The sequence below is a fragment of the Mustela erminea genome, chromosome 6, assembly GCF_009829155.1.
Source record: "Mustela erminea isolate mMusErm1 chromosome 6, mMusErm1.Pri, whole genome shotgun sequence".
NCBI classification, from domain to species: Eukaryota; Metazoa; Chordata; class Mammalia; order Carnivora; family Mustelidae; genus Mustela; species Mustela erminea.
This window is the reverse complement of record NC_045619.1, coordinates 106,607,183-106,620,887: the sequence shown is the minus strand read 5'-3', so window position 1 is coordinate 106,620,887 and position 13,705 is coordinate 106,607,183. Positions and strand designations below refer to the sequence as shown.

The 13,705-nt window shown below is 36.7% G+C and overlaps 1 protein-coding gene across 13 annotated transcripts in view; it reads right to left on the bottom strand.

Annotated features, from left to right (window-relative positions):
* The window catches only part of ERC1 (ELKS/RAB6-interacting/CAST family member 1), a 541,029-nt gene that overhangs the window by 341,357 nt on the left and 185,967 nt on the right, over positions 1-13,705 (bottom strand). For all 13 annotated transcript variants that reach the window (XR_004287084.1, XM_032349214.1, XM_032349215.1 and 10 more), the window contains one exon: positions 3,553-3,746. Coding sequence is in view for 12 of the 13 variants with exons in the window: in XM_032349214.1 (XP_032205105.1) it covers positions 3,553-3,746 (194 nt within the window). In the remaining variant the exon portion in view is untranslated. The remainder of the gene's footprint in view (positions 1-3,552; positions 3,747-13,705) is intronic.

Sequence of the window (13,705 nt, the reverse complement as noted above, 5' to 3'; positions counted from 1 at the left end):
TCTTAAAATGTCAACTTGGCTGGACTAAAGTGCCCAGATACTTAACTGAACACTAATTTAGATGTTGCTATGAAGGTATTTTGCAGATACAATTAAATCCTCTAATCCCTTTAAGTAAAGGAGATTATCCCAGATAATCAGAGTGGGTATAACTGAATCCTTTGGAAGGCCTCTAAAAGCAAGGCTGAGGTTTCCCCAGGAGAGAAAAAAAAATTCTGCCTGTGGACTTGGCAGAATTTTTGCCCATGCCCATGGGATTTCTATCCTGCTGATGACCTTCTCTTTCCGTTAGCTAGTCCCTCAGATTTCAGACTTCCTTTGACAGTCTCTCACAATCATGCAAGACAACTCCTTGTAATAAATTTCCAGACATTATATATAATATGTGTATTTTCTACTACTTCTGCCTCTCTGGCTGCACTCCCAACTTAATCACACCACAGTATAAAATATGAATTTAGAAGTAATACTTCTTATATTTAGTTGGGAAAATACTTTATATGTGCAGATATTTATATATATATGTACAGATATATACATATAAATCCTTTTAAAAACTGCAGAGTTGGGGTACCTGCGTGGCTCAGTGAGTTAAGCCACTGCCTTTGGCTCAGGTCATGATCTCAGGGTCCTGGGATCAAGCCCTGGATCAGGCTCTCTGCTTGGCGGGGAGCCTGCTTCCCCCACCCCCTCTCTCTGCCTGCCTCTCTGCCTACTTGTGATTTCTCTGTGTCAAATGAATAAATAAATAAATAATCTAAAAACTGCAGAGTGGTACAACACTGAGTCATCTTCTAACAGCAGCTACTCTTGTTCTACAAGGGCAATGTAAGGGACTAATCATTTTTTATCTAGATCACAAAGAATAGGGTCTGGGGATTCTTTGTGAGTTCTTTAATCTTGAAGATCCTTATGTAAGAAATACTAGGACATGTGCAAAATTTACTAAGAATTTTCTCTAGTTCAATTATGGTTTTTTGTTTGTTTTGTTTTTTGTTTTGTTTTGTTTTGTTATTTCATTTAGAAGGTTGCTGAACACCCTAGGGAATGAATTCTACATCCTGAATTATGGTGTGGCACTACCATCACACTAGTAAAGGGACATTACTTAAAGGGCATTCTAGCATTAGACGAAGCTGGAATCGTCTAATGACAATCATAATCAAGACGATGACATCATAATCAAGACGACAATCAAAGACAACGACAATCATAATCGACAATACCAGAACCTTACCAGAGAGAACTCATACTTTTTCCACAAAACAAGTACCCAAGAATTACAGTTCAACTTGACACAAACTGGCTGTTCTTTAATTCTGATCAAGCAAAATTCCCAGCAAGCCTCAGCAGTAGCAGGAGCAGCAGGAGCAATTCAGTCTAGTACAGTACTGTAGCCTTACATAACACTCACTTTCCCAGGAAGTCCCAAACAAACCCCCCTGACGGTGCAGGGACAGAAACCTGGCGTGGAAGATACAAACTGCGGGAGACTGGCTTTCTGAGAAACAGCATGGCCGAGAGGGGAGACACACAGAGACCAAAACCCCAATGGATTAGGACCATGATAATACAAATTAAAAGAAAGGTGAAGAAATTCAAATGATAAATTATGGGGAGACAGACACCCACACATTAGGAAATAGTGGAATGGCAACACAAGAAGCAAATGGTTAGTAAGAAACATGGCAGCCACACACATGCACCTCAGTACTAAACAGGGGAACAAGAGGCATAATATAACCCTAACTGTCTCTATCATTCAGATCTTAAACTATATAGCTGAGCAACAAATTATGAACCCAGGAGCAAAAACTGAGTTTTAAAAACTTTCCTTTTTTTGGTAGCCAAGAAACTTTGTGTCAAATCCTAAGACAAAATTACAATGCTGCCAGAAGCTAAAACTGTGCAGTGCTTTTCAACCTTTTAAGTTATATTCTGTGGAAAGAGTAGATCATTTACAACTTTCTCAAAATGTAAGAAATACAGTGGTTAATAAAAGCAATTTGTGTGCTTTGGGTATAAAATATAGATTTAATCCTATTTCTTACTGTCTTTCAAGTCACACCCAACTCCAAAAATCAGTATTAGGTCCAAAAATGAATCAAGAAGTTTTTCAAGCAAGCTGCCTGGAATAACAAACAGTAATTTCAATGTAGATTTCTAATACAAGAAAACAAACCAAAAAATGAAACATGATCAAAGAATTTCTCTTCTGAAATATTAAAATATTTGGTGGGAAGTCACTAATCCATCAAAATTATTACATTTTAAAACCTGTGCAGCACTGCTGATTTCAGGCCAACACAAAAACAGAGAGGCATGTGTTCTTGTGAGTATGTAGTGTGTGTGTGCTGGGGGACAAACTGCAATACAAACATGAAAAAGGGCATACAAAAATTCAATAATCTCATTTTAAGATGGGTAATTTTTAATTCTGATCTAAAGATTCTATCCATTCATCTTATCCAGAACCAGAAAATATGAATAGAGTTAATATCAAAAGTAAGAGGAATCTCATGAGTATGCAATCAGTATAGTGAAGAAAAATTATGAGGGTTAGACTTTATTGTTTTAGTTTCTTGGGAACAGAGTAAGAGAAAAATCAATCCCACAGGGGATTATCAAATCTCCCAGTCACCCAAAAATTTTAGACTTAATAAACAACTTATGAAAGTCGTTTCATATTTCCCAATCTTCAAGAACATGAAAATAAAATATTCCTAAGATTCAGCTCCATAGGTTAATGACTTCATTCTGTCACTGTTGTCTCTAGAAGAATAGAGGTGATTAATGAAATTCTACTAGAAGAACTACTTCTATGTACTTATAAATTTATGTTAAATACATGCTGTAAAAGAAGAGATCAAAAGGCATTTACTTAATCTTTAGTATAAAACACCCTATTTATGAAAGAAAGAAAGAAAGAAAGATTGATTCCAAGAGAGCTGTAGGGCTAGATCTGTAAACACAGCTCATTTTGAAGAATTCAAAGTCAAGACCCATAAAAATCATATCCAAGTCACTGAAATTATCCTCAAAATGGCGCTTCTTCTAAATTTGACCTAGGGACTGATGTAATAGCTGGCTTCTCCACAATACAAACTGTGTAAAGTCTAAAAATTCACAGCCAAAAGGGAGCATCGGGCTCAATAAAAAAAGTCTAAGCCAATGAAAAAGTATTACCTCCCTGAACTTGAGGTTCATTTGCTCTGTGGATAATAAAGTAATTAAAAAGCAAGTAGCTACTTGCACTCTCATGATTAGCTAATAGAAAAGTTTAACTTCTCCACTGATGAATACTTTCTTACTTTCCAATCAATGATGCTGATGTCCACAACTTCTTAATATATCCCCATTTGTTGCTGCCTTTCAGATGTTGCAGCAATTAATTTACAATGACTCAGAATAAAAAGTTAATAAAATAATACAAGAACCTAAAGTCCAAGAGGCAGATATACCGAACAAGTATGTCCCCAGAAGTACAGTTTTAAAACCATACTTTAACCTTTCTAACATAGTAAATACATCATTCAGTTTGCCTATCCTTACCTTTCCAACTCTGCGATCTTCTTATCTTTGTCATTCTTCTCATTTTCCACTTCCTTCAAGATTTCCAAGAGGCGGTCAACTTCTGCCTGGGCCTTGCTAGATTCATCTTTATACCTGGCAATCTCTCTCTCCAACTGCTGTATTCGGTCACTCATCTCTGGACTGGCTCTGGCTTCCAGTGTTGCCTCATGTGCCTTCAAAGAAAAGTGTTCAGTATAAGACATATATAGTGGCAGCAGGCAAACCATGTCCCAAAGGACCATCTGTATTTCAATTAAATAGAGAATTATCAAATATCTAATAGCTCGTCTTTAATTTATGAAGTTTTTCTCTGCTTAAATATTACATAGACAAAATATTAGTAATAACTTGAGAAATAATTATCATGGATTTCAAATGGATTTGTGTTTAGATGTACTACTGTACATATCTGAATATCAGGCCAAAAATCATCATATGACAACACACGGGTTTTTTTAAGTCTAAGTGAGATATTCAGACAAGCCATTAGACTACTATTCATCTGTTATTGATCTCTCCAAGATAATCTTTCCAATCTCCCTCAAAAAGGCATTGCCAGAGATTCACTGTTGATGTTACTATAACCAATGTCAATGCTGAGCTCTAATTCCCACTTGACCCTTACTTCCCCCTTCCCTTTTCCTATATACTGCTTTACCAAGCATGTATGAATCATGCTTATGTATTAATGAAACATTCATACTCATACATGTATGACTACCCTGCTCTGCAGGAAGCCAGCTTCTCCCTTTCCCACTCCCCGTTTGTGTTCCCTCTCTTGCTGTCTCTCTATCAAATAAATAAATAAAATCTTTAAAAAATATATTAAAGGGGTACATATATATTGCTAGGAAATACTTCAGAAAGCACTGATGCAAAATACCTTAAGTAAAAGAGAAATGTTCCCATAAATTGGGCTAAATGCTTTGTCAAAGCAAAAGCTGTACTTCTAAGACCAAAACCTTTACCAACATCTTTTGTTTCAGGTTTAATCGGTTAGGAAAATCCAGTTACTAACAGTGGCCTTTAAAAATGATTCCACTGGCAGACATGTATTTTAATGTGTCAGCAAAATTCTAACCTAAACTGGTATGGTTAAAAGCCACAACAGAGTAAATCTAGAGGAAAGAGAGGCAGCCCTAATGAATGAATGAACTCATTTAAGAATAAAACAAGGCAAAAGCAGTAGAAATGAAACACTTCCAAGCCTGGGAGGAAATTGTGATCTCATAGAAACTTTCCCACTTTGTATTCATCCAAATATTCTTTGGAAAGGAGTCATTTTTTGAAAAATCTAGAGTTCCTAATTGAGGAAGGGAGAGAAAAGGTCAAAGTGCCTTCATTTTCTACAGAGTAGTAAAAAACCACTCATACAAAATACAGAAAAAACACCAACCAGGACTTTATGGCACTACTCTGTCACATCACTTACTGGTCTAAATGGGTGACTTAATACTATTTCAGGATCCTAAAGGGGGGGAAAGTGTCAGTAAGAAAAGAAGAAAAAACATAGATGGAAAAGGTATGGTATAAGAAAAGAACAAAAAAGAGAAAGAAAAGTAAAAAAATAAAAATATGTAATTTTTTAAAACTTGCAACAAAAAAATCCTCCAGAAAGAGCTATTTTCCCCCTCAAGGAAAAAAAAAAAAGAATTCAGCACTTTTTACAGTTCTAGTAACTCAGAAGTTCAACTTCAAGGCTTTCCTTAATAATTCTGAGGTTATTATCTCATGCTGAAGGCATAAAATATGGAAATACACATAGAGGATATAAATTCCTAAGCTAGAAGTATTTCTACTCCATTTCTATTCTGTTCTATTTTTGTGCTAGTACCGTACTGTTTTGATCACTATAGCTTTGTAATAAAACTTGAAGTCCAGAATTGTGATGCCTCCAGCTTTGCTTTTGTTTCAAGATTGCTTTGGCTATTTGCGATCTTCCATGATTCTATACAAATTTTAGGACTGTTTGTTCTAGTTCTGTGAAAAATGCTGGTGGTATTTTTTTTTTTTTAGTATTTTATTTCTTTATTTGAGAGAGAAAGACCACAAAGGTGGGGAGGGGCTAAGGGAGAGGAAGAGTCAGACCCTCTCCCTGCTGAGCCGAGAGCCCCCTGTAGGGCTCAATACCATGACCCTGGGATCATGACTTGAGCTGAAAGCAGATGCTTAACCACCTGAGCCACCCAGGTGACCCTGCTGGTGGTATTTTCATAGGCACTGCATTAAATGTACAGATTGCTTTGGGTAGTACAGATGTTCTAACAATAGTTGCTCTTCCAATCCATAAGTATGGGATGTCTTCCCATTTCTTTGTGTCAGGGGTTCATTCTTAAGGATCTTAACTGTTGTTGGTACAACTATAAATAGGACTGATTCCTTAATTATTATTGGTGCTTCATTATTGGTGTATAGAAATACAACAGATTTCTCAAAGTTTATTTTGTATCCTTGAGACTTTACTGAATTATCAGTTCTAGCAGTTTTTTTGTGGAGTCTCAGGTTTTCTAAACAAACTATCACATGATCTGCAGATAGTGAAAGTCTGACTTCTTTCTTACCAATTTGGATGCCTTTTTTCTTTTTGTTGTCTGATTGCTACAGCTACTACTTCCAGTGCTAAGTTAAATAACTGCAGTGAGCGTAGACATCTATGTCTTATTCCTGACTGTACGAAGAGGAAAAGCTGTTTTTCCTCACTGAGAATAATATAAGCTGTAGGATTTTTGTGTAAGCCTTTATTACACTGAGGTATGCTCCCTCTAGATCTACTTTGTTAAGGCTTTTTACTCATGAATGGATGTTATACTTTGTCAAATGCTTTTTCTCCATCTACTCAAATGATCATATGGCTCTTTTCGTTAATGTTGTGTATCACTTTGATTTGCGAATGCTAAACCACCCCTGCAAACCAGGAATAAATGCTACTTGACTGGGTGAATGATTTTTTTTAATGCACTGTTGTGTGGTTTGCTAGTGTTTTTTTTTTTTAAGAATTTTTGCATCCATGTTCATCAGGGATACTGGCCTGTAGTTCTCTTTCTTCATGGAGTCTTTATCTGGTTTTGGTATCAGGGTAATGCTGGCCTCACAGAATGAATTTGGAAGTTTTCCTTCCTTCTCTATTTTTTGGAATAGTTTGACCAAAAAAAAAAAAAGAGAGAGAGAGAGAGAAAGAGAAATAAGTATGGTGGGGATGTATAGAAAAGAGAATTCTTATACACTGTTGGTAGAAATGGAAAACAGTATGAAGCTTCCTTAAAAAGTTAAAAACAGAACTACCATATGATCCAGGAATTCTGCTTCAGAGTACACACCCAAAGGAAACAAAATCACTATTGAAAAGAATATCCATACTCCCATATTCATTGCAGCATTATTTATGGAGGCTAAGACAGGAGTTAACCTAAACGTCCACTAATGGATGAATGGGTAAAGAAGTCACGGTACATATACAGAATGGAATACTATTAACCCATTAAAAAAAGAAGGAATTCCTTCCATTTCTAACAACATGGATGAAGCTTCAGGGCATCAGGCAAAATGCAGTATGTCAGAGAAAGAGAAATATTATATGCTCTCACTTATACATGGAATCTAAACAACTGAACTCAGACAAATAGAGAACAGATGGCTGGTTACCCGGGCAGGGAGAGGAGTATGTGAAATGGATCAAAGCAGTCAAAGAGTATAAACTTCCAATTATAAAACAGTAAGTTCTCAGAATGTACTACACAGCATGGTGACTATGGTTAACAATACTGTTCAATTTGCAAACTGCTGAGAGAAAATCTTTAAAGTTCCCACAAACAAAAAATAAAATAGTTTCTATATAAATAAATAAATAAATAAATAAATAAATAAACCTACAAATAAGCTATAAAACAAAACAAAACAAATGCTAATATAGAAAACAAAGACAACACAATCCTAGGCCTAATAAGCTCCTAAAGAATTAAAATTGTAGGGACGCCTGAGTGGCTTGGTTGGTTAAGTGTCTACCCTCAGCTCAGATCATGATCCCAGGGTCCTGGGATTGAGTTCTGCATCAGGCTCCTTGCTCAACAGGGAGCCTGCTTCTCCCTCTGCCTGCCTCTCCCCCTGCTTGTACACTCTCTCTTTGAGAAATAAATAAATAAAACCTTAAGGAAAAAAATTAAAGTTGTAGCAAAAAAAAAAAACCAAAAACCATTTGATGATATTTGGCTCTATTTTTTTATATATAATTGACATATAACATTATATTATTTATAGGTGTATACTGTAATGATGATTTGACAAATCTGTGGTGTACTGTGAAATGATCACCACAATGTAATTAACATCTATTACTACAAAGTTAGAAGTAATCTTCCTGTGATAAGAATTTTTAAGATCTACTCTCTTAGCAACTTTCAAATATACAGTAAAGTATTACTAACTATAATCACCATGCTGTACATTATATCCCAGGGCTTACTTATTTTATAACTGGAAGTTTTTACCTTCTGACCTGCTTCACCCATTTTGCCCACACACCACCACTCCCCCCACCTTCCTGGCAACCACCAATCTGTTCTATGTATTCAGGTTATTTTTGATTTTACATTCCACATATAAGTGAGATCATATGGTATTTGTCTTTCTCTATGTCACTGCCCTGCTTTTAAAATGTTAATAGTGCTAGGGAAAAATTTATCTACTAGAATGAGCTAAAATCTGAAGCACAATATTTAACAATTATTCTGAGTCTTATTACATCTTACTGCTTTATCCTTATCTCAATCTTACATTAGGAAATATACTCTCATTTATTCTAAGAAATATTTTAAAGTCAAAGATTTTTCTCTTTTTTCTTAAAAGGCAATTTCCAATATAAATTAATGAGTTTAGAAACACTCTGATAATACAAAATACTCAAGTTCATCTGACATCTAGTAGAACTAAAAAAGCTATGTGAGACGTGTACTGAGGGTGCCTGGGTGGCTCAGTCACTTGCGCCTCCAACTCTTGATTTCAGCTCAAGTTGTGATCTCAGGGTCCTGGGTCAAGCACTGCATCAGGCTCCCTGCTCAGCGGGGAGTCTGTTTATTGCCCTCTTCCTCCACCCCTCCCCGGAGTCATACAGATATGCACCCTGCCAATAAATAAATAAGTAAATAAATAGCCATGTATGTTGTTAATTCGAGCTCTGTGATATAATCTCAAATTCCCTGGGATAGGTAACCTATTGATTTCACAAATATTTATGTGTTAATTAATAAAACTAAAGTTGATTCCCAGATATAGGCAATAATTGTATTTTTATTTTAGGTTTTAGATGTTATTCTAAATAGCAAAATTCACATATACACCTTCACAAAACAAGAATGTATAGGCATGCTCCATATAAAAAACTGCTGTAACCTCAGCTCCAACATGTAAAAAGTCTGTAAGTCATCACTACAATTTTTAAAACAAGAAAAAGTTAAAAAACTGAAAATCAATTACTTTTCTGGGACCTATCAGAGAACTAAGGTCAAAGGGCAAACTACATCTTTGAAATCAAGAGTCATAGTTGAAATCTACCCACCTAGAGCAAAGCTGTTGGTAGAAACACTTCAATGGTGACTTTGAGGAATTACTAGAGGCTGAGTGTGGATGAGCATGACAGTGAGCATGACAGTCCTAGAAGCTGCAGTTTTAGGGCAAACTCACCTTATTTTGATGGACTTTACATCCAGAAACCCCACCAGGTTCTCAAAGTGAAGAACTGACAAAAATCCCTTTGGGTTCTGGTAAGGCTGTGGGCAGCAGTAATTGTGAAATATGCCCAAACTATACTCTACCCAAACACAGAGCCTCCAGGAGCAAAGATTTTAACAGAGTTTAATCCCACCTGGCAGACAGGCATTTCTCTCATTCTACCCCCTCTAGCTAAGGGGGATAACCTTTGTGAAGGTCACAGCCAGGGACAAAGGCTCATAAAAGACCAAAGACTTAATCAGGAGACTATAGAAAGTTTATCTTCCCCCACATCTTACCACCACACCAATAGGGCTCCAATATAATAACAAAGGATAACAGCTGAAAGAGCTACAAGATGCAAACTCTTTCTGAAGAGAGAAACCCAAAGTAAAAGAGATGAGAATACTAGAGGAATTTGAAGCCTCTGGCACCTATAGCTACAGCAAACAATAAATACAGCTCAACTCCTAGCCAGATTAAAACCTTACACGTAGGCCTATTTACCCACTATCTAATACAACATACCTGCCTTTCAACAAAAAAATTATAAGGTGTGCTAAAAGAAAAGACACAGTCTGAAAAGACAGAGCAAACATAAGAACCTGACTCAGATATCTGACACTGATGTTGGAATTAATCAGACATGAAATTTAAAATAACTGATTAACAGTTAAGGTCTCTGTTGGGCTGGCAGGAAGGGCTACTAAAGATGGCGAAAGTTCCCGCCACAAGACCTGAGCTCGGACAGGAGAACAAAGACCCAAGCAGGAATCTGAGACCCCCGCCCCGGGCTCCCGTGGACCAATGGGATCCCGATGAGCAGGGGGGATATCCAAATAAGGGAAACTTCCAAAAGACCCCTGAGCTTCCTCCGAGACCCCTTAAAAGCCCCCTCCTCCCTGCCTTGGGCGCGACTTCCGCCACTCTGCTTTCCAGAGTCGCAGAACCTCGCCCGAGGGTGCCCACCTCCTCCCGGCACAACTTTCCTGGCTCCCCTTCTCCTGAGCCCTGAAACTTCGCCGGAGAGGATTTTTAATAAATCCTGCCTTGCACCCACTTTGCCTGGTGTTGTGTTTATCTCGCCGGAAAAAACTTTACAGTCTCTAATGGGGAAAGTAGGCAATATCAAAAATAGATCGGTAATGCAATCAGAGAGGTGGACACTCTAAGAAAGAATCAAAAGGAAATTCTAGGTATAAAAAACACAAGAAAAATTAATGCCTTTCATGGACCCTTTTAGTAGACTGGATATGGTTGAAGAAAGAATCAGTAAGCTTAAAGACAAGTCAACAGAAACTTCCCAAAATGGAGGCGCCTGAGTGGTCAGTTGAGTGTCTGGCCGCAGCTCAGGTCATGATCTCAGGGTTCTGGGAATGAGCCCCACATTAGGCTCCCTGCTCAGCAGGGAGTTCGCTCACCCCTCTCCCCCTGCCCCATCCCCTTCTGCGTGTGCTATCAAATAAACAAAATCTTAATGAAGAAAGGAAGGAAGGAAGGAAGGAAGGCAGACAGACAGACATAGGAAGGGAGGCAGGGACTTCCCAAAATAAAATGGAAAGAGAAAAAAAATAATAAAAAGAACAGTACAGAACATTCAGGAACTATGGAGCAATTTCAGAATGTGCAACATACACATAACTGGAATATGAAAAGGAAAGGAAAGAAGAAATACTGTAAGTAATAATGGCTGAGAATTTTCCAAAATTATGGATACACACCAAATCAGGAAGTTCAGAACACCAGGCAATATAAATTCTATACATCTATACAAAGACACACCATATTAAAAATGCAGAAAGTGAAAGACAAAAAAGCTTAAAAGAAGTCAGAGGGGGAAAAAACATTTTATCTATAGAACAAAAATGTTAAGAACTACAGTAGATTTCTCATCAGAAATCACTTAAGAAAGCAGAGTGAAACCTTTAAAGTGTCCAATCTAGAAACCCACGTCCAGTGTTGTCATCTCTCAAAAGTGAACAAGAAATAGAGATTTTCTTAAACAAATAAAAACTAAGAAATTCATAGCCAGGAGACCTACCCTGCAAAAATATATTAAAAGAAATTCTTCAGAGGGCACCTGGGTGGTTCAGTCAATTAAGCCTCTGACTCTTGATTTCGGCTCAGGTCACGATCTCAGGGTTGTGAGATGGAGCCATGCCCTGGGAGTGCAGCCTACTTAAGAGTCTTACTCTCCCTCTGCCCCTCCCCCACAACTCATGCACTCTGGCACGCGCTCTCTCTCTCAAAAAAAAAAAAAAAAAAAGTTTTCAGGCAGAAATAAATTATATAGGTCAGAAACTCACATATATATATAAAAGGGAACTGGAGAAGGAAAAGCTAAAACTACATCTTATATAGAAAGCTATATAAATATATATTTATATACAGAAAGCTAAAACTAAATCTTTTTATTATTCTTATTCTTCACCTAAAAGGTAATACTTTCAAGTAATAACAGTAATGTACTGGGTGATTATTGTACATGGATAAATGAAATGAATGATAACAGTGTTATCAGGGAAGGAAGGAAGGAGCTGGGAGTATTCTGTTATATGTACCTGCATGACATATAAAGTGGGATAACATTTTTTGAAAATGAATTTAGATTAAAAATGTTTTACTGCATTTTTTTTTGATATGACACCAAAAGCACAGACAACAAAAGCAAAAACAGGTAAACTGCATCCAACTAAAAAGCTTCTATACAGCAAAGAAAACTATCGACAAAATAAAAAGGCAGCCTACGGAATGGGAGAAAATATTTGTAAACCTTATAGCTGACAGGGGGTTAGTATTCAAAATATATAAGGAACTCATACAACTTAATAGCACAGACACAAGTAATACAAATAATCCCATTAAAACGGGTGAAGGACCTGAACAGATAGATACTCTTCCAAAGAAGACAGACGAATAGCCAAGAGGTACATGAAAAGTAGTAGCTCAATGTCACTAACCACCAAGGAAATGCAAATCAAAACTACAATGAGGTAACAACTAACATCTTAGAATGTCTATCATCAAAAAGACTAGACGGGCTCCTGGGTGGCTCAGTGGGTTAAGCCTCCACCTTCGGCTCAGGTCACAATCTCAGGGTCCTGGGATTGAGCCCCACATGGGGCTCTCCGCTCGGCAGGGAGCCTGCTTCCCACCCCCCGCCCCGCCTGCCTCTCTGCCTACTTGTGATTTCTCTCTGTCCAATAAATAAATAAAATCTTTAAAAAAAAAAAAGTCTAGAAATAAGAGTTGGGAAGAGTATGAAAAAAAAGGAACTCTTGTACCCTGTTGGTGTGAATGCAAATTCATACAGCCATTATAAAAACAGTATGATGACACCTTCGCAGAAATTCTTGAATGGAGCTACTACGTGATCCAGCAACTAAAAGAAATGAAATCACTATCTCAAAGAGATACCTGCACTCTCATGCTCATTGCAGCATTTACTCACAAGAGCCAAATACTGAAAGAATCTAAGTGTCCATCAATAGATGAATGGATAAAGGAAATACAATTTGTGTGTGTGTATACTGAAATATTATTTAATCATAAAAATAAAGGAAATCCTGCCATTTGTGACAACATGAATGAATATGGGGGACATTATGCTAAGTGAAATTAAGCTAGACACAGAAAGACAAATACTGCATGATCTCACTTATATGTAGAATCTAAAAAAGTGGAATTTATAGAAGCAAAATAGAATGGTGGTTGTCAGGAGCTGGAGGGTGGAAAAGTGAGGACATGCTAATCAAAGGAAGGGTACAAATTTTCAGTTCTAAGATCAATAAGCTCCAGGAATTTAACATTTAGGATGGTGACCATACTTACTAATACTATATTATATACCTGAAATTTGCTAGGAGTATTAAAAAGTTCTCTCAACACAAAAAAATAAAACAGTAATATGTGAAGTAATGAATGTGTTAACTAGTTTGACTGTGGTCATCACTTCACAATGTATACACAAATCATGATGTTGTACACCTTAAATATATACAATTTTTAGTTGCTAATTATATCTCAATAAAGTTGGAGGATAAGTCAAAATGTATATGGCAAACTCTAGGGTAATCACTTGAGAAGATTTAAGAAATATAACTGATATGTTAAAAGGAACAAGAAAATGGAATTATAAAATATGCCCAATTAAAAGAGGGGAGAAAAAGCACAAAACAAATGAAACATACAGAAAACTAAAGTAATAACCTCCCTACTGGAGTTGGGCATTGTGGAAGAAGTATAATAGGAAAATATCAGTAATGAATTAAAATGAAAGAAACAATAATCCAGAATGAAACAAGGGAAAATATGAAAAGAAAATTGGCCAATAGTAAAATAAATAAATTCAAGTAGGGGAAAGCCATCAACCTCCTCTACCCAAAGATAACTTTAGTTTTTTTCATAAGCTTAAATTTAAAGTCCAAGA